Source organism: Hylobates moloch, unplaced genomic scaffold, assembly GCF_009828535.3.
Source record: "Hylobates moloch isolate HMO894 unplaced genomic scaffold, HMol_V3 SCAFFOLD_20, whole genome shotgun sequence".
Classification (NCBI taxonomy): Eukaryota; Metazoa; Chordata; class Mammalia; order Primates; family Hylobatidae; genus Hylobates; species Hylobates moloch.
In genome coordinates, this window is record NW_026652295.1 from 27,647,294 (window position 1) to 27,668,761 (window position 21,468).

The 21,468-nt window shown below is 41.2% G+C and overlaps 1 protein-coding gene, 1 non-coding gene and 1 pseudogene across 2 annotated transcripts; 2 read left to right on the forward strand and 1 right to left on the reverse strand.

The window, feature by feature from the left end:
• Positions 1-1,006: 1,006 nt before the first annotated feature.
• On the reverse strand, positions 1,007-1,078 carry TRNAA-CGC (transfer RNA alanine (anticodon CGC)). The gene has a single exon. It is a non-coding gene; the product is annotated as a tRNA-Ala (tRNA).
• Positions 1,079-1,733: 655 nt separating this feature from the next.
• Positions 1,734-13,007, forward strand: LOC131382094 (endogenous retrovirus group K member 113 Gag polyprotein-like; annotated as a pseudogene).
• Positions 13,008-17,353: 4,346 nt separating this feature from the next.
• Positions 17,354-19,380, forward strand: LOC131382152 (endogenous retrovirus group K member 16 Rec protein-like). Its single transcript, XM_058432583.1, is given in 3 exon segments — positions 17,354-17,614; positions 19,325-19,346; positions 19,349-19,380. Coding segments are annotated over 3 exon segments (315 nt in total).
• Positions 19,381-21,468: the final 2,088 nt, after the last annotated feature.

Genomic DNA, 21,468 nt, shown 5'->3' on the forward strand with positions numbered 1-21,468 from the left:
TGTGAACTGAAGCAATAGAACAAATTCACTATCAATATTCCAAAGCACTCAAATGAATCAAGGCATGAACATAAGTGCAATGCAGAAATAACATAAACCTAAAAATTCATTTACTTACAGTTGCCCAGAATGCAACCTCAGATGGGTTCTCAGTGCTGTCAGGAAATCTGTTATGATTTTCTTTTTTGCCCAGACTGGAGTGCAGTGGCGCCATCTTGGCTCACTTCAACCTCTGCCTACCGGATTCAAGTGATTCTTCTTCCTCAGCCTCCCCAGTAGCTGGGATTACAGGTGTGAGCCACCGCGTTCCACCTGTTGTGAGTTTCTAACCAACTCTGCCTTCCATTTCTACAGGCTATTTCTAACCTTTACTACTTTCCGAAATGTCCCAAATGTTCTATGACCAGCTCTCCCACACAAAAACCTTGAAAAGCTGCAGTGAGAAAATGGTTACCAGGTTAGTAACTATAGGACAAGATCTGCATTATCTTAAGGTGCTAGAGTGGACATTAAGTTGAAAGCAACTCCCACCTGAACACTAAAACTAAAAAAAGCATGCTACTTTCCTCTTCTCCATCCTATTCCACTTTCCCCACCCCGCAAAACAAAACTATGATACAGAGACATTTTATTTTTACTGATTGTTTTTCACTGGAGACTGGGAATGGCTTGGGGCCTCATTTAGTGGATCTTAAAACATCCTTGGATATTCAGCTCTATTCCCTCTTCCTGGATGCATTCATAGGAATAGTACATTTCTGAATTGTCCCTCTGACTTTGTATTACTCACCGCATAATAAAACACCTTGGAAGTTTCCAAGAAACAGGAATATGGCGTGTGGCTAGTCAACCAAATAGAAGAGAAACAAACATAAAGACAGGAAATTGATCGATTTAAAGGAAATGATAATGGCAAAAATAAGAAAGGACTTAAATAGTTTTTTCTTTTTTTTTTTCTTATATTCTGTGCCAGAGGCTGAATTAAACAAAAACTACATAGTCGCCTTGGAGATGCCGGGGATCGAACCCGGGGCCTCATACATGCGAAGCATGCGCTCTACCACTGAGCTACATCCCCTCGCGCAAGTTAGTAGTAAGAGAGAATTCCTGTCCTGTTAAAAACGCGAAGCATTTTATATTATCTCGTGCTCGACCAGGGAGTGACCAACTCTGAGGATGAATTCCACCTAAAGCCTAACCCAGATTACACCTGAGTAACCTCCTTCCGGGACACACTAGCAACATCCAGCTTGTGTCGTTACTGACAGCAGAGCACACTTTTATAGCTTTAGTACAATTAGTCCTCTTGGCGCAATTGAATCCAAGGCGGGAAGAATTAAGGCATTGTTCAAGATCTTTTGAAAAATGAATTTTCTGCTAGCCGAAGGCTCATGGAAAATGCAACCCAAATTCCCTGCATCTGAGTACGTTGAATGATGAAATGTACCTTGGGAGCTGTCGCACCCCACGCGCTCGACCCGGCTCGAAGAAGGAACTATCCAAATACATGAAAACGTGAAAATCCTGCCTGACCTTTGTCCCCACATGCAATGGCTCGGGCCACACATACCATCTAGCTCACCTGACACCGAAGCTTTGTCTGGGAACTCTGGCTTCACCAAGAATTCTAGTTTAAGAAGGTGCGTTTGCTTGTTTCCCTCTTTTCTTGATCCACCCGTCAGCTCTTTCCCTGCACCTCGTTCTGAGTCTCCGCAAGGCTGCTGCGGGGAAGAATGAAGCTGCACGCAGCAGCCTTTCCCCGGACCCGGGATAGGCCTTGGACAGGCGCTCCCGCGGCGGCAGCCGCAACGCCCTCAACCTCTGAAAGCGCTTCTCTGCCCTCAGACCCCCCTGCAGCAGCCGCGGGCACAAAGGTTTTTGTCTCTTGCTTCAGATGTTGTGGAGTACAGAACAGCGACTCTTCAAACGGAAAATGACACCACCAAAGACATGATCCATGGAAGAAGTAATTATAATGAACTTATACTTCATTAAAAATCTAAAAATCGGATCTGTGAAACGCACTCTCAAAGAGAATGAGAAGACAAGCCACAGACGGAGAAAATATTTGCAAAACATATGTCTGATAAAGGACTGGTACCCAAAATATACAAAGAACTCAATGCATAACAATAAAAGTACAAACAACCTGATTAAAAGTAGGCAAAACATTTGAACAGATTACTCACCAAAGAAGATATACAGATGGCAAATAAGCATATAAAAAGTTTCCACATCATATATCATCAGGAAAATGCAAATTAAAACAACAATCATACCAGTACACACTTTTTAGAATAGCAAAAATTCAAAACCCTGGCAACACCAAACGCTGATGAAGTGGAGCAACAGGAACCCTCATTCATTGCTGGTGGGAATGCAAAATGATACACCGCTTTGGAAGACAATTTGGCAGTTTCTTACAAAACTAATCATACTCTCATCATACGACCCAGCAATCACGCTGTTTGGTACCTATCCAGAGGAGTTGAAAGCATATCTATGCAAAAACCCTGCACATGCATGTTTATAGCAGCTTTATTCATAATTGCCAAAACTTGGAAACAACGGAGACGTCTTCAGTAGGTGAATGCATAAACAGTTAACTGTGGTATATTCAGGCAATGGGACATTATTCAGTGCTAAAAAGAAATGAATTGTCACACCATTAAGAGACATGGAGGAAACATAACATGGAGGAAACTTAAATGCATATTACTAAGTTAAATAAGCCAATCTGAAAAGCCAATGTACTATGATTCCAACTATATGATATTCTGGAAAAGGTAAAGCTATGGAGACAGTAAAAACATTAGTGGTTTCCAGGCATTAGGGGTAAAGGGTGAATAGGTAGAGCACAGGATTTTTAGGGCAGTGAAAATGCTCTATATAATACTATGGTGGTGGATATATGTCATCATAGACTTGTCAAAACCCATCAATTACACAACACCAAGAGGGAACCCTACAGTGAACTATGGACTTTGGGTGATAATGCTGTGTCTATATAGGCTTATCAGTTATAACAAATGTACCACTTTGGTGCAGGATACTGTTGGTGGAAGAGGCTCGGCCTGTGTGAGGGCAGGGATATATAGGAAATTTCTGTACCTTCCACTCAGTTTTTCTGCGAACCTAAAACTGCTCTAAAAAAATAAAGACTCAAAAAAAAAAAAAAAAAGGAAAAAAGGAATGAAACCTTCATGGACTCAGGACAGTGACATGGAAGCATGCAAGGTGTGCCATTACATCCGCAGTCTCTGCCTGCTGCCTATTGACGGAGGTAGAAAAGGCAAAAGGAAACTGTTTCCCATTGTATGCTAGTAAGAACGATTAGGGGCCGGCGCGGTGGCTCACGCCTGTAATCCCAGCATTTTGGGAGGCCGAGGCAGGCGGATCACGAGATCAGGAGATTGAGACCATCCTGGCTAACACGGTGAAACCCCGTCTCTACTAAAAATACAAAACATTAGCCGGGCATGGTGGCGGGCGCCTGTAGTCCCAGCTACTCGGGAGGCTGAGGCAGGAGAACGGCATGAACTTGGGAGGCGGAGCTTGCAGTGAGCTGAGATCGTGCCACTGCACTCCAGCCTGGGAGACGGAGCAAGACTCCGTCTCAAAAAAAAAAAAATAAATAAAAAAATAAAAAAAAACGATTAGGATTGACCAGTCCATAAAGCTGCATCTCCTCATAAAAAATGTGAGAGATCCAGTACTGCCTGGCTACTGCTACGGACCCTGCTTCTAGACTGTCAAAAATGCTGCCATAAAACAGGGTCATAATCCAGGTCCAAATCTCAGCCCTGGCTACTTGGGAGATAATTAAGGTATTTTAACATCTTTTGCTCCCTCTGCTTTCACAGTGGCTTCCTTGAAACGTAGAAACCTGTTTCAATATTGCCTTTTAAAATGGCGGTGAGGCCAGGTGTGTTGGCTCATGCCTGTAATTCTAGCACTGGGAGGATAAAGAAGAAGAATTGCTTGAGCCCAGGAGTTCAAGACCAGTCTGGGTAACAAAGTGATACTCTGCCTCATCTCTACAAAATAATAATAATAATAATAATGATAATAATAATGATAATAATAATAATAATAGTAATTAGCTGGGCATGGTGATACATGCCTGTGGTCCCAGCTACCAAGGAGGTTGAGGTGGGACGATGCCCGGGAGGTGGATATGCAGTGAGCCATGATCGTGCCACTGCATTCCCGCCTGGGCCACAGAGTGAGACCCGGGCTCAAAAACGAAACAAAACAAAAAAATGGTGAGGATGCAGAGACTATGGAAAACTACATGACCACTGACATGGAAACTTCATGTTGCAGGGTGCTCCCATAAGGGAAGGATCTTCTTATTACTGAACAATTTGAGAAGAAAATCTGGCTCTTCAGTAGATGATAAAAACAGCTGGGCTGCCTTAGTTTATTAAATTGGAATATTACACAACACAGAAAATGAACCTGATATTCGTTAATTTACTTTTTAATATTAATCTTTTTTTTAAAAGAGCAGTTTAAGGTTCACAGCAAAACAGAGGAAGTACAGAGTTTCCCTAAGCCCCCTGACTCCCCAACCGACCTCCTTTTATACTTTATGCTTTCAGTTTGCTAATATTTTGTTGAGGATTTTTGCTTCTATGTTCATGAGAGATATTGCATTGTAGCTTTCTTTTGTAATGTCTTTGGTTTCGGTATTAGGATATAATGCTGGCTTCATAGAATGAGTTGGGAATTATTCTCTCTGCTTCTATTTTCACTAAATGAAAGAATTGGTAGAGTTTCTTCCTAAAATATTTGTTAGAGTTCACCAATGAACCTACCTGATCCTAATCCTTTCTGTTTTAGACGGTTATTGATTATTGATTCAATTTCTCTAATTGATATAGGCCTATTTGGATTGTTCGTTTCTTCTTGTGAAGCAATCAGTGTAGTTTTTCCTTTCTTTTCCTCTTTATCGGAGACTATTTTAACATATAAAGGAGCAAAAAGGCCGGGTGCAGTGGCTCACAACTCTATTCCTAGCACATTGGGAGGCTGAAGCAAGCAGATCACTTGAGGTCAGGAGTTCAAGACAAGCCTGGCCAACGTGGAGAAACCCCATCTCTACCTAAAATACAAAAATTAGCCAGGCATGGTAGCGCGTGCCTGTGGTCTCAGCTACTAGGGGATTTGAGGAAGGAGAATCGCTTGAACCCAGGAGGCGGAGGTTGCAGTGACCCGAGATTGCGCCACTGCACTCCAGCCTGGGCGAGAGATCAAGACTCTGTCTCCAAAAAAAAAAAGCAAAAAAAATTATAATGAATTCCCATCTATTCATTACTCAGCTTTATTATCAGCTGATGGCCAATCTTGCTTCATAATCAGTGTTGTTTTAATGTGTAATACTGTTCTTATGAGTGATTGATTAGAATGAGGCAAATGAGTTGTACAACTTCAGAGACTGGCTCACAAAAGACAGGGTAATTTATTATGTAGCAACAGATAACTAATACATTGGTATACATTTATTTCCTACTTAGCCTTTGTATGAACTTTTAATATGGGCTTTTTTGTTGCATCTATTTCTTTCTTGATATAGAAAATTATATTATCAGAACATAAATGTAATTTTGCATTTTTTTAACAAAAAAATTGTAATTTTTTCTATATCGATGCTGTTTTTTTTTTTCCTTTATTATTGCTGTTTGTCCTGACTTTGGGTGGACAAATTATTCTTTTTTTTAATTATTTTTTTAATTTTTAATTTTTGTGGGTATATAATAGGTGGATATATGTGGTATATGTGTTGTTTTGATACAGGCATACAATATATAATAATCATTTCAGGGTAATTTGGGTATTCATCACCTCGAATATTTATCGTTAGTGTTAGGAACATTTCAATTCCACTCTTTTAATTATTTAAAAATATACAATAAATTATTGTTGACTACAGTCACCTTATTGTGTTATCAAACTATATTTTTGCACCCATTTAACCATCCCTACTTTAGAACCCCCTCCCTACTACCCTTCCCAGCTTCTGCTAATCATCATTCTTCTCTCTATCTCCATGAGTTCAATTGTTTTAATTTTTAGCTCCCTCCTATGAGTGAGAATGTTCGAAATTTGTCTTTCTGTGCCTGGCTTATTTCACTTAACATAAGGTACTCCAGTTCCATCCATGTTATTGCAAATGACAGGATTTCATTCTTTTTTACAGCTGAATAATATTTCACTATGCATATGTACCACATTTTCTTTTTCCATTTATCCACTGATGGACACTTAGGTTGTAAATAGTGCTGCAATAAACATGGAAGTGCTATTGTAATAGTGCTGCAATAAACATGGAAGTGCTATTGTAATAGTGCTGCAATAAACATGGAAGTGCAGATATCTTTTTGATATGCTGATTTCCTTTCTTTTGGATATATACCTAGCAGTGAGATTGCCAGATCATGTGGTAGTTCTATTTTTAGTTTTTCAAAGAAGCTTCATAGTGTTCTCTATAGTGGTTGTACTAATTTACATTCCCATCAACAGTGTACAAGGATTTCCCCTTTCTCCACATCTTCACCAGCATTTGATATTGCCAGTCTTTTGGATAAAAGCCATTTTAACTGGAGTGAGATGATATCTCATAGTTTTGATTTGCATTTCTCTGATGATTAGTGATGTTGAGCATTTTTTCATTTTTTAAGAGCACTCCAACATCTGAAGAACATTTTTAATATACCTCGTGGCCATTTGTGTGTCTTCTTTTGAGAATTGTCTACTCAGATCTTTTGCCCATTTTTCAATCGGATTATTTGATTTTTTCCCCATTAAGTTATTTGAGCTCACTCTATATTCTATTAGTCCCAAATTATTATTTTCAGTAAGATAATGACTATGGTTTTAAATGTACATAATTTGCCATGCTAAAGAAATTATATTATCTTGCTATTTTTCTTAGCTAACATATATAACAGAAATAACTATCAACTTTAAGAAGTGACTTTTGTTATCAATTATATAATTATAAAATATTAGAGTCTCTAAAGTAAGACAATATCTGATTTCAACCTTGAGCTCAGTATTTACTCATAACTTGTTGGAATTAAATTAGCTAATCCATGGAAAGTGTATGGATGAATGATAACTCATGATGGGTGATTGTGTGTGTATTTGCATGTGCACATAATTTATATATATACTATAATACATATTATCTATATGAATGTGTGTATGTATATAGGAGCATTTGGTAAAATCACCACATTTATTTTCTCTGATTGGTAAATAAGTAGGAGACGGGTTCTGAAATATTTTCCTAAATAAGCCCTAATAAGAAAGTAAACATTGAGTGAAATATCATGAAGAATATAAACAAATTTAATTTCTTATGATAAACCATAATTCCTGCCTCAGGTTTTTCCACCCCAGCTCTCATCACCATGACCAATGATTTCAGGAAGAGTGACCTTGAAGAACTATATTGCCTTCTCTTCTTTCCCAGTTCATTACTTGTAGATAATAGTTTTCAAATATTTTAGAAAGTATTTGATTTTTTCCTTCAATATTGGTAAATATTACTTTATTATAAGAGATTCTTGAAAAAAAATTGATTGTTAAAGCAAGTAACAAAGTTGTCCTTACACTCTCCGCTGTATAAAAGAAGTGAGAGCAACTCTGGCACAGGACAACCATATGTCTTAATTGAAAAGCCATCATGTTCCTTAGATTTGGTCCCTTCATGATTGCTGTGTTTCTTCTGGTCCCTTTTCATGCCAAATTGCAGAAATGATAGAAGCTACTTGACTTAACTTCTGGCAATTAATCTATGAAATATAGTGGCATTTTTTGTCAAAGATGCTAAATGAAAATTTGAAGCATCATTAAACAAATAACCTTTGCAATGCCTACAATGGGCCTGGACTAAAAGACTTCTGTAAAACTTGTAAAAAAAAAATGACCTATAGTATTATATTTATTTTCTGTCTAATTGAACGCTGTCTTCAATACCTAACACAACACTTGAAATTAAAGAGAACCACTAAATTGTGTATGAGTATGTGTGAGTATAGTATAATGTTATGAGAAAAAGACCCATGATTTGCAGTCTTATAATCTGGGTAGGTAATCTAATGCCATTTAAAAGTTGGTGAGATAGGGTAAATTTTGGAGCATATTTCATTATTCTTTCTATATATGTAAAACAGGACCATGTTGGCCTGGCACGGTGACTCACGCCTGTAATTCCAGCAGTTTGGGAGGCCTAGGCAGGCAGATAACTTGAGGTCAGGAGTTTGAGACTAGCCTGCCCAACATGCTGAAACCCTGTCTCTAGTGAAAATACAAAAATTAGCTGGGCGTGGTGGTGCACACCTGTCGTCCCAGCTACTTGGGAGGCTGAGTCAGGAGAATCACTTGAACCCAGGAGAAGCAGGTTTCAGTGAGCCAAGATCATGCCACTGCACTCCAGCCTGGGTGACAGAGTGAGGCTCTATCTGAAAAACAAAACAAAACAAACAAACAAACAAAAACAAAAACCAGCACCATGTAAAAGGATTTTTATGATATCAAAGAACATCATGCTTGGTGTGTACAATGATTATGTGACTCCTTCCAAAACAGCACCCAATGGGCTTCTATTTTCTCTTATGACACAGATGGGTTAGACATATGCTACATATGTTTTAGGGTTTCCTGAATACTGTATATTAAGCATGGTTATGTTCTGTCTTCTGAGTAAAATGTTGGGTTTCTCAGAAAATTCTGTAATTTATGAGTTAATCCCACAACTTCCCATTGAATAGATGTTTCAATAATGCTATTCAAAGACTGGACCTTGCCACAAAAAAATTATTAAATAATTTTGGAGATACAGCTAGGGGCAGACAGGGAAAAATCTTCCATATGAGGAATATATGAGTCTACTTTGAATACAGTTTGCTCTAGTCACAATGGAAAGTAATCATTTCCCAGGGGCACTAGACATCACGCTAGTTGGGCTCTACAAGCCAAGTTAAAACCTGCTCCATCTCCCCACCCTACACATAGATGCCTGCACACCTGTGGGTGTGACACCACCTTAGTTGTCTCCCTTGGTGAGACCTGTCCTTTCTCTATTTTCTATTCTCACATTCTAGCAGTCTGATGAGCCTTTTGGACCAACCAAGAGACCTTTGCCAGACAAGTGGGATCCTTCCAGCTTCAAAACCACTTCGTGCGATGTCTCTGAACATGAAAAGAGTCTCATAAGGGCTGCGGAGGGCAAATGCAGATAGCAATAACCTCACCTGGATTTCTAATAATTTCCTGGGATTTCTAAGTAGGTTCCAAGAACATTATGCTATCCAGAGTGAATACAGAGCCAAGATTACTGTAGCTTACCATAAGGTTTTCCATGAATACCATGAATGAGCTCCCAATCTTCACATCACAATTAACCCTTTCAATTCTCACTCTCCCTACTGTTCCTCTCCTCTGTGGCTACGTAATTAATAAGAATCCCAGTCAGAGATTCCTGCAGAGTTTCAGTCTCAGAGTTGTTAGACTGTGCTTACCAAATACATTCACAAGACCGAATCTTAAATTTGTAGGCATCTTAAATTAATCAGGTTTAAACCCAGGCTCCTGCCCCGGTTCTGGCCCCATCCAATGCCTACAAAGCAAAAAGAAAACCTAACAACAAACAGGAGAGCATTCCTTTCCTATAGTGTGGTAAAAGGTACCACTACCTACAACAGCATAAAGACTGGGTTTATATGTACATATATATTAGGGCTATGCAGGATGTGCTTTGTTAAAAAAAGTGCTTGAAGGCAGTATGCTTGTTAAAAGACATCACCATTCTCTAATCTCAAGTACCCAGGGACACAATACACTGAAAGCCAGGTATTGTCCAAGGTTTCTCCCCAATGTGATAGCCTGAGATATGGCCTCGTGGGAAGGGAAAGACCTGACCTTCCCGAGCCCCGACTCCCACAAAGAGTCTGTGCTAAGGAGGATTAGTAAAAGAGGGAGGCTTCTTTGCAGTTGTGATAAGAGGAAGGCATCTGTCTCCTACTCATCCCTGGGGAATAGAATGTCTCAGTGTAAAACCCGATTGCATGTTCTATTTACTGAGATAGGAGAAAACAGCCTTAAGGCTGGAGGTGAGACGTGCTAACAGCAATACTGCTCTTTAATGCACCGAGATGTTTGTGTACCTGCATATCGAAGCACAGCACATTTTCTTAAACTTATTTATGACACAGAGACCTTTGTTCACATGTTTTCCTGCTGACCCTCTCCCCACTATTACCCTATCTTCGTGCCACATCCTCCTCTCCGAGATGGTAGAGATAATGATCAATAAATACTGAGGGAACTCAGAGACCAGTGCCTGCGCGGGTCCTCAGTATGCTGAGCGCCGGTCCCCTGGGCCCACTTTTCTTTCTCTATACTTTGTCTCTTATTTCTTTTCTCAGTCTCTTGTCCCCCCGATGAGAAACGCCCACAGCTGTGGAGGGGCAGGCCACCCCTTCATCTGGTGCCCAACGTGGGTGCTTTTCTCTAGGGTGAAGGTACGCTAGAGCGTAGTCATTGAGGACAAGTCGACGAGAGATTCCCGAGTACATCTACCGTTAGCCTTGCGGTAAGCTCGGAAGAACCTAGGGTAACAACGGGACAAACTAAAAGTAAATATGCCTTTTATCTCAGCTCTATTAAAATTCTTTTAAAAAGAGGGGGAGTTAGAGTCTCTACAAAAAATCTAATCACGCTATTTCAAACAATAGAACAATTCTGCCCATGGCTTCTAGAACAGGGAAACTTCGATCTAAAAGATTGGGAAAAAATTGGCAAAGAATTAAAACAAACAATAGGGAGGGTAAAATCATCCCACTTACAGTATGGAATGATTGGGTCATTATTAAAGTAGCTTTAGAACCGTTTCAAATAAGAGAAGATAGCATTTCGGTTTCTGATGCCCCTGAAAGCTGTGTAATAGATTGTGAAGAAGAGGCTGGGATAGAATCTCGGAAAGGAATGGAAAGTTCACATTGTAAATATGTAGCAGAGCCGGTAATGACTCGGTCAACGCAAAATGTTGACTATAATCAATTACAGGAGGTAATACATCCTGAAACATTAAAATTAGAAGAAAAAGGTCCAGAATTAGCGGGGCCATCAGAGTCTAAACCACGATGGCCAAGTCCTCTTCCAGCAGTTCAGATGCCTGTAACATTACAACTTCAAATGCAGGTTAGACAAGTACAAACCCCAAAAGAATATCAAATAGAAAAAGATAAAGTCTCTGCCACGGCAATGCCAATCCAGATACAGTATCCACAATATCAGCCGGTAGAAAATAAGACCCAACCGCCAGTAGCCTATCAATACTGGCCGCCAGCCGAACTTCAGTATCGGCCGCCCCCAGAAAATCAGTATGGACAGCCAGGAATGCTTCCAGCACCACAGGGCAGGGCTCTATATCCTCAGCCGCCCACTATGAGACTTAATCCTACAGCACCACCTAGTGGACAACATGGTGCATTACATAAAATTATTGCTAAGGCAAGAAAACAAGGAGATACTGAGGCGTGGCAATTCCTAGTAATATTAAAACTGATACCACCTGGAGAAGGGGCCCAAGAGGGAGCGCCTGCCCTAGCTGAGGCCAGATATGAGTCCTTTTCGATAAAAATGCTAAAGGATATGAAAGAGGGAGTAAAACAGTATGGACCCAATTCCCCTTATATGAGAACATTATTAGATTCCACTGCTCACGGACAGAGACTCATTCCTAATGATTGGGAGATTTTGGCCAAATCACCACTCTCACCCTCTCAATTTTTACAATTTAAGACTTGGTGGATTGATTGGGCACAAGAACAGGTCCGAAAAAATTGGGCTGCCAATCCTCCAGTTAACATAGATGCAGATCCACTATTAGGAACAGATCAAAAATGGAGCACTGGCCGGGCGCGGTGGCTCACGCTTGTAATCCCAGCTCTTTGGGAGGCCGAGGCGGGCGGATCACGAGGTCAGGAGATCGAGACCACGGTGAAACCCCGTCTCTACTAAAAATACAAAAAAATTAGCCGGGCGTGGTGGCGGGCGCCTGTAGTCCCAGCTACTCGGAGAGGCTGAGGCAGGAGAATGGCGTGAACCCGGGAGGCGGAGCTTGCAGTGAGCCGAGATTGCGCCACTGCACTCCAGCCTGGGTGACAGAGCGAGACTCCGTCTCAAAAAAAAAAAAAAAAAAAAGGAGCACTACCAATCAACGAGCAATAATGCAAAATGAGGCCATTGAGCAAGTTAGAGCTATCTGCCTTAGAGCCTGGGAAAAAAATCCAAGACCCAGGAACCGCCTTCACCTCATTCAATACAATAAGACAAGGCTCTAAAGAGCCCTACCCTGATTTTGTGGCAAGGCTCCAAGATGCTGCTCAAAAGTCAGTCACCGATGAGAATGCCTGTAAGGTCATAGTGGAGTTGATGGCATACGAAAACGCCAATCCTGAGTGTCAATCAGCCATTAAGCCATTAAAAGGAAAGGTCCCAGCAGGATCAGATGTAATCTCATAGTATGTAAAAGCCTGTGATGGAATTGGAGGAGCTATGCATAAAGCTATGCTTATGGCTCAAGCAATAACGAGAGTTGCTTTAGGAGGACAAGTTAGAACATTTGGGGGAAAATTTTATAATCACGGACAAATTGGTCATCTAAAAAAATTGCCCAGCCTCAAATAAACAAAATATTCAAGCTATAACAACAACAGATAGAGCCACCTGACTTATGTCCAAGATGTAAAAAAGGAAAACATTGGGCTAATCAATGTCATTCTAAATTTGATAAAAGTGGGCAACCATTGTGGGGAGATGAGAAGAGGGGCCAGCATCAGGCCCCACAACAAACTGGGGCATTCCCAATTCAGCCCTTTGTTCCTCAGGGTTTTCACGGACAACAACCCCCACTGTCACAAGTGCCTCAGCGAAGGAGCCAGTTACCACAATACAGCAATTGTCCCCCATCACAAGCGGCAATGCAGCAGTAGATTTATGTACTATACAAGCAGTCTCTCTGCTTCCAGGGGAGCCCCCACAAAAAATCCCTACAGGGGTATATGGCCCACTGCCTGAGGGGACTGCAGGACTAATCTTAGGAGATCCAGTCTAAATCTAAAGGGAGTTCAAATTCATACTGGTGTGGTTGATTCAGACTATAAAGGTGAAATTCAATTGGTTATTAGCTCCTCAATTCCTTGGAGTGCCAATCCAGGAGACAGGATTGTTCAATTATTACTCCTGCCTTATATTAAGGTTGGAAACAGTGAGATAAAAAGAACAGGAGGGTTTGGAAGCACTGATCTGGCAGGAAACGCTGCATATTGGGCAAGTCAAGTCTCAGAGAGCAGACCTGTGTGTAAGGCCATTATTCAAGGAAAACAGTTTGAAGGGTTAGTAGACACTGGAGCAGATGTCTCTATCATTGCTTTAAGTCAGTGGCCAAAAAATTGGCCTAAACAAAAGGCTGTTACAGGACTTGTCGGCGTAGGCACTGCCTAAGAAGGGTATCAAAGTACTATGATTTTGCATTGGTTAGGTCCGAATAATCAAGAAAGTACTGTTCAGCCAATGATTACTTCAATTCCTGTTAATCTGTGGGGTCAAGATTTATTACAACAATGGGGTGCAGAAATCACTATGCCCACTCCATTATACAGCCTCACAAGTCAAAAAATCATAACTAAAATGGATATATACCAGGAAAGGGACTAGGAAAAAATGAAAATGGCATTAAAGTCCCAATTGAGACTGAGAAAAATCAAGAAAGAAAAGGAATAGGGTATCCTTTTTAGGGGCAACCACTGTAGAGCCTCCTAAACCCATTCCATTAACTTGCAAAACAGAAAAAGCAGTATGGGTAAATCAGTGGCCACTACCAAAACAAAAACTGGAGGCTTTACATTTATTAGCAAAGGAGCAATTAGAAAAAGCACGTATTGAGCCTTCATCCTCTCATTCTCGCCTTGGAATTCTCCTGTGTTTGTAATTCAGAAAATATCCGGCAGATGGCGTATGTTAACTGACTTCAGGGCCATAAATGCCCTAATTCAACCCATGGGGCATCTCCAACCCGGGTTGCCCTCTCCGGCCATGATCCCAAAAGACTGGCCTTTAATTATAATTGATCTGAAGGATTGCTTTTTTGCCATTCCTCTGGAGGAGCAGGATTTTGAAAAATTCGCCTTTACTATAACAGCCATAAATAATAAAGAACCAGCCACCAGGTTTCAGTGGAAAGTGTTACCTCAGGGAATGCTTAATAGTCTAACTATTTGTCAGACTTTCGTAGGTCAAGCTCTTCAACCAGTTAGAGATAAGTTTTCAGACTGTTGTATCATTCATTATGTTGATGATATCTTATGTGCTGCAGAAATGAGAGACAAATTAATTGACTGTTATACATTTCTGCAAGCAGAGGTTGCCAACGCAGGACTGGCCAACAGCATCTGATAAGATTCAGACCTCTACTCCTTTTCATTATTTAGGGATGCAGATAGAAAATAGAAAAATTAAGCCACAAAAAACAGAAATAAGAAAAGACACATTAAAAACATTAAATGACTTTCAAAAATTGCTAGGAGATATTAATTGGATTCCGCCAACTCTAGGCATTCCTACTTATGCCATGTCAAATTTGTTCTCTATCTTAAGAGGAGACCCAGACTTAAACAGTAAAAGAATACTAACCCCAGAGGCAACAAAAGAAACTAAATTAGTGGAAGAACAAATTCAGTCAGCACGAATAAATAGAATAGATCCCTGTGGGGAAAAGAAAGAGAGATCAGACTGTGACTGTGGCTATGTAGAAAGAAGTAGACATAAGAGACTCCATTTTGTTCCGTACTAAGAGAAATTCTTCTGCCTTGAGATGCTGTTAATCTGTAACCCTAGCTCCAACCCTGTGCTTGCAGAGACATGTGCTGTGTTGCCTCAAGGTTTGATGGATTTAGGGCTGTGCAGGATTTGCTTTGTTAAAAAAGTGCTTGAAGGCAATATGCTTGTTAAAAGTCATCACCGTTCTCTAATCTCAAGTGCCCAGGGACACAATACACTGCAGAAGGCCGCAGGGACCTCTGCCTAGGAAAGCCAGGTATTGTCCAAGGTTTACCCCATGTGATAGCCTGAGATATGGCCTTGTGGGAAGGGAAAGACCTGACTGTCCCCCAGCCCGACACCCGTAAAGGGTCTGTGCTGAGGAGGATAAGTAAAAGAGGAAGGCCTCTTTGCAGTTGAGATAAGAAGAAGGTATCTGTCTCCTGCTCCTCCCTGGGAATGGAATGTCTCCGTGTAAAACCCGATCATATGTTCTAGTTACTGAGATAGAGAAAACCGACTTATGGCTGGAGGTGAGACATGCTGGCGGCAATACTGCTCCTTAATGCACGGAGATGTTTGTGTAAAGTCAAACATAAATCTGGCCTACATGCACATCAAGGCACAGCACTTTCCCTTAAACTTATTTATGACACAGAGATCTTTGCTCACATGTTTTCCTGCTGACCCTCTCCCCACAATTACCATATAGTCCCGCCACATCCCCTTCTCCGAGATGATAGAGATAGTGATCAATAAATACTGAGGGAACTCAGAGACCAGTACTGGTGGCGCGGGTCCTCCGTATGCTGAGCGCCGGTCCCCTGGGCCCACTTTTCTCTCTCTATACTTTATATCTGTGTCTTATTTCTTTTCTTAGCTTCTCGTCCCACCTGACAAGAAACGCCCACAAGTGTGGAGGGGCAGGCCACCCCTTCAGATCCCTTAGCCCCACTCCAACTTTTGATTTTTGCTACAGCACATTCTCCAGCAGGCATCATTGTTCAAAATACTGATCTTGTGGATTTGTCATTCCTTCTTCACAGTACAATTAAGACTTTTACATTGTACTTGGATCAAATAGCTACATTAATTGGTCAGGCAAGATTACAAATAATAAAATTGTGTGGAAATGACCCAGACAAAATAGTTGTTCCCTTAACCAAGGAACAAGTTAGACAAGGCTTCATTAATTCTGGTGCATGGCAGATTGGTCTTGCTGATTTTATGGGAATTATTGATAATCATTACCCAAAAACAAAAATCTTCCAGTTTTTAAAGTTGACTACTCGGATTTTACCTAAAATTACCAGACATGAATCTTTAGAAAATGCTCTGACAGTGTTTACTGATGGTTCCAGCAATGGAAAAGCGGCTTACACAGGGCCAAAAGAGCGAGTAATCAAAACTCAATATCAATCGGTTCAAAGAGCAGAGTTGGTTGCAGTCATTACAGTGCTGCAAGATTTTGATTAACCTATTAATATTGTATCAGATTCTGCATATGTAGTACAGGCTACAAGGGATGTCCAGACAGCTCTAATTAAATATAGCACGGATGATCAGTTAAACCAGCTGTTCAATTTATTACAACAAACTGTAAGAAAAAGAAATTTCCCATTTTATATTACTCATATTCGAGCACACACTAATTTACCAGGACCTTTAACTAAAGCAAATGAACAAGCTGACTTACTGGTATCATCTGCATTCATAAAAGCACAAGAACTTCATGCTTTGACTTATGTAAATGCAGCAGGATTAAAAAACAAATTTGATGTCACATGGAAACAGGCAAAAAATATTGTACAACATTGCACCCAGTGTCAACTCCTACACCTGCCCACTCAAGAGGCAGGAGTTAATCCCAGAGGTCTGTGTCCTAATGCGTTATGGCAAATGGATGTCACGCATGTACCTTCATTTGGAAGATTATCATATATTCATGGAATAGTTGATACTTATTCACATTTCATATGGGCAACCTACCAGACAGGAGAAAGTACTTCCCATGTTAAAAAACATTTATTATCTTGTTTTGCTGTAATGGGAGTTCTAGAAAAAATTAAAACTGACAATGGACCAGGATACTGTAGTAAAGCTTTCCAAAATCCAAAAATTCTTGAATCAGTGGAAAATTACACATACAACAGGAATTCCCTATAATTCCCAAGGACAGGCCATAGTTGAAAGAGCTAATAGAACACTGAAAACTCAGTTAAACAAAAAGAAGTGGGAGACAGTAAGGAGTGTACCATTCCTCAGATGCAACTTAATCTAGCACTCTATACTTTAAATGTTTTAAACATTTATAGAAATCAGACTACTACTTCTGCAGAACAACATCTTACTGGTAAAAAGAACAGCCCGCATGAAGGAAAACTGATTTGGTGGAAAGACAACAAAAATAAGACACGGGAAATAGGGCAGGTGGTAACGTGGGGGAGAGGTTTTGCTTGTGTTTCACCAGGAGAAAATCAGCTTCCTGTTTGGATACCAACTAAATATTTGAAGTTATACAATGAACCCATCGGAGATGCAAAGAAAAGCTCCTCCACGGAGACGGAAACACCCCAATCGAGCACCATCGACTCACAAGATGAACAGAATAGTGATGTCAGAAGAACAGATGAAGTTGCCATCCACCAAGAAGGTGGAGCCGCTGACTTGGGCACAATTAAAGAAGCTGACGCAGTTAGCTTCAAAATGTCTAAAGAGCACACAGGAGACACAAACTCCAGAGAGTATGCTGCTTGCAGCTTTGATGATTGTATCAGCGGTGGTAAGTCTCCCCATGCCTGCAGGAGCAGCTGCAGCTAATTATACCTACTGGGCCTATGTGCCTTTCCCGCCCTTAATTCGGGCAGTCACATGGATGGATAATCCTACTGAATTATATGTTAATAATAGTGTATGGGTACCTGGCCCCACAGATGATTATTGCCCTGCCAAACCTGAGGAAGAAGGAATGATGATAAATATTTCCACTGGGTATTGTTATCCTCCTATTTGCCTAGGGAGAGCACAAGGATGTTTAATGCCTGCAATCCAGAATTGGTTGGTAGAAGTACCTACTGTCAGTACCACCAGTAGATTTACTTATCACATGGTAAGTGGAATGTCACTCAGGCCACAGGTAAATTATTTACAGGACTTTTCTTATCAAAGATCATTAAAATTTAGGCCTAAAGTGAAACCTTGCCCCAAGGAAATTTCCAAAGTATCAAAATACACAGAAGTTTTAGTTTGGGAAGAATGTGTGGCCAATAGAGCGGTGATAATACAAAACGATGAATTCAGAACTATTATAGATTGGGCACCTAGAGGTCAGTTCTACCACAATTGCACAGGACAAACTCAATCGTGTCCCAGTGCACACGTGAGTCCAACTGTTAACAGTGACTTAACAGAAAGTTTAGACAAACATAAGCATGAAAAGTTACAGTCATTCTATCCTTGGGAATGGGGAGAAAAAGAAATCTCTACTCCAAGACCAAAAATAATAAGTCCTCCTTCTGGTCCTGAACATCCAGAATTATGGAGGCTTAATGTGGCCTCATACCACTTTAGAATTTGGTCTAGAAATCAAGCTATAAAAACAAGAGATCCTAAGCCATTTTATACTATCAACCTAAATTCCAGTCTAACGGTTCCTTTGCAAAGTTGTGTAAAGCCCCCTTATATGCTAGTTGTAGGAAATATAGTTATTAAACCAGACTCCCAAACTATCACCTGTGAAAATTGCAGACTGTTTACTTGCATTGATTCGACTTTTAATTGGCAGTACCGTATTCTGCTAGTGAGAGAAAGAGAAGTCGTGTGGATCCCCCTGTCCATGGACCGACCGTGGGAGGCCTCGCCATCTGTCCATATTTTGACTGAAGTATTAAAAGGCATTTTAAATAGATCCAAAAGATTCATTTTTACTTTAATTGCAGTGTTATTTAAATGCAGTGCGGATTAAGTGCAGTCACAGCTACGGCCGCTGTGGCAGGAGTTGCATTGCACTCTTCTGTTCAGACAGTAAACTTTGTTAACGATTGGCAAAAGAATTCTACAAGATTGTGGAATTCACAATCTGGTATTGATCAAAGATTGGCAAATCAAATTAATGATCTTAGACAAACTGTCATTTGGATGGGAGATAGGCTCATGAGCTTGGAACATCATTTTCAGTTACAGTGTGACTGGAATAGGTCAGATTTTTGTATTACACCCTGAGTTTATAATGAGTCTGAACATCACTGGGACATAGTTAGATGCCATCTACAGGGAAGAGAAGATAATCTCACTTTAGACATTTCCAAATTAAAAGAACAAATTTTTGAAGCCTCAAAAGCCCATTTAAATTTGGTAGCAGGAACTGAGACAATCGCAGGAGTCGCTGATGGTCTCGCAAGTCTTAACCCTGTCACTTGGGTTAAGACCATCGGAAGGACTAATATTATAAATTTCATATTAGTCTTTGTGTGTCTGTTCTGTCTGTTGTTAGTCTGCAGGTGTACCCAACAGCTCCAAGAAACAGTGACCATGGAGAACAGTCCATGATGAACGGGCCATGATGACGGTGGCGGTTTTGTTGAAAAGAAAAGGGGGAAATGTGGGGAAAAGAGAGATCAGACTGTTACTGCATCCATGTAGAAAGAAGTAGACATAAGAGACTCCATTTTGTTCTGTACTAAGAGAAATTATTCTGCCTTGAGATGCTGTTAATCTGTAACCCTAGCCCCAACCCTGTGCTTCCAGAGACATGTGCTATGTTGACTCAAGGTTTAATGGATTTAGGGCTATGAAGGATGTGCTTTGTTAAAAAAGTGCTTGAAGGCAGTATGCTTGTTAAAAGTCATCATCATTCTCTAATCTGAAGTACCCAGGGACACAATACACTGCAGGGACCTCTGCCTAGGAAAGCCAGGTATTGTCCAAGGTTTCTCCCCATGTGATAGCCTGAGATATGGCCTCGTGGGAAGGGAAAGACCTGACCGTCCCCCAGCCCGACACCCGTAAAGGGTCTGTGTAGTAAAAGTGGAAGGCCTTTTTGCAGTTATGATCAGAGGAAGGCATCTGTCTCCTGCTCGTCCCTGGGCAATAGAATGTCTCGGTGTAAAACCTGATTGTATGTCCTATTTACTGAGTTGGAGAAAACAGCCTTAAGGCTGGAGGTGAGACATGCTAGCAGCAATACTGTTCTTTAATGCACCGAGAGATGTTTGTGTACGAGATGTTTTTGTACGTGCACATCAAAGCACAGCACGTTTTCTTAAACTTATTTATGACACAGAGACCTTTGTTCACATGTTTTCCTGCTGACGCTCTCCCCACTATTACCCTATCGTCCTGCCACATCCCCCTCTCTGAGACAGTAGAGATAATGATCAATAAATACTGAGGGAACTCAGAGACCAGTGCCAGCCTGTGAGGGCCGGTGCCCTGGGCCCACTTTTCTTTCTCTATACTTTGTTTCTGTCTCTTATTTCTTTTCTCAGTCTCTGGTCCCACCTGACAAGAAACGCCCACAGGTGTGGAGGGGCAGGCCACCCCTTCACCTGGGTTCAAGCGATCTGCCCACCTCGGCCTCCCAAAGTACTGGGATTAGAGGCGTGAGCCACCGCACCCGGGCTTTCCTTAATTTTTGCCTTTAAACAAAATCCCAAGCACCAGAAACCTGTCATTGATGGCTTCAGCCATGATTTTTCTGGCCTAACAGCTCAAATTCAAATGTCCAGAATGGAGCAAGGTGAATTAAAATCCTTTTTTGGTATATAAAACACTGATCAGCAGAAGGCCAAGACCTCGTGCCCCAGCAAGGGCTTGAACCCTGAATCCTCAGGCTAAAAGTCTGATAGCTCTACCGACTGAGCTACCCAGACTCACAACAGTAATTTTCCCCTCATAGCTTAAGTACAGAGAAACACATTCAGTTATCGTCAACTTTGTCTTCCATTCCAAACGAAAACAATCGCTTGCAGAACCACCTCACGTGCTCAAACCAAAAACAGCCGGCAAATCCCATTTCTACACTCACCAACCTACTCCCACCACAACCATCTGGCTTTTTTCGAAAGCCACCAATACCAGCCGCTACTACATATCAAACAAAACCTAGTCACGCGGGTATGCTCCCGAAGAGTTCAGCTCTGGAAACAGCCCACAGACGCTCTCAAAAGCCGACAGTTTGTGTAAAAAGGAATGGTATCTTACTAGGGGACGCAAGGTTTTGGCCCACTTCCTTTCAAACACACAAGACTGTAATATTTTTTCGTACCTAGAGGACTCAGAGAAAACGTGCAGAGCTTGGACACGTCCTACTTCCTCATCCATCCAAACCCTGTACGTGCTGTTTTGCTAACCCCAACCTCGCCTCACTCCTCTCTCCAAACACCCATCCCTTCACCCTTTCCCTTCTGGTCTCCTCACTGCCTCCTCCTAGGCGACGACTTCCCAATAACTCAGCCCACTCCATCCAGCTTGAATTCTTGATTTTCCAGGCCAGGATTTCCCAAATCTGCCGGATTTCGAATCTAGGGAGCTTTCTAAATGATGTAACTTAACTGCCCGGCCCCGTCTGGACTGTGCTTTCGGTCGTCATCCAAAACTCAGGTCTGGGTTGACTGTCACAAAAAACAGTGGCGAGAG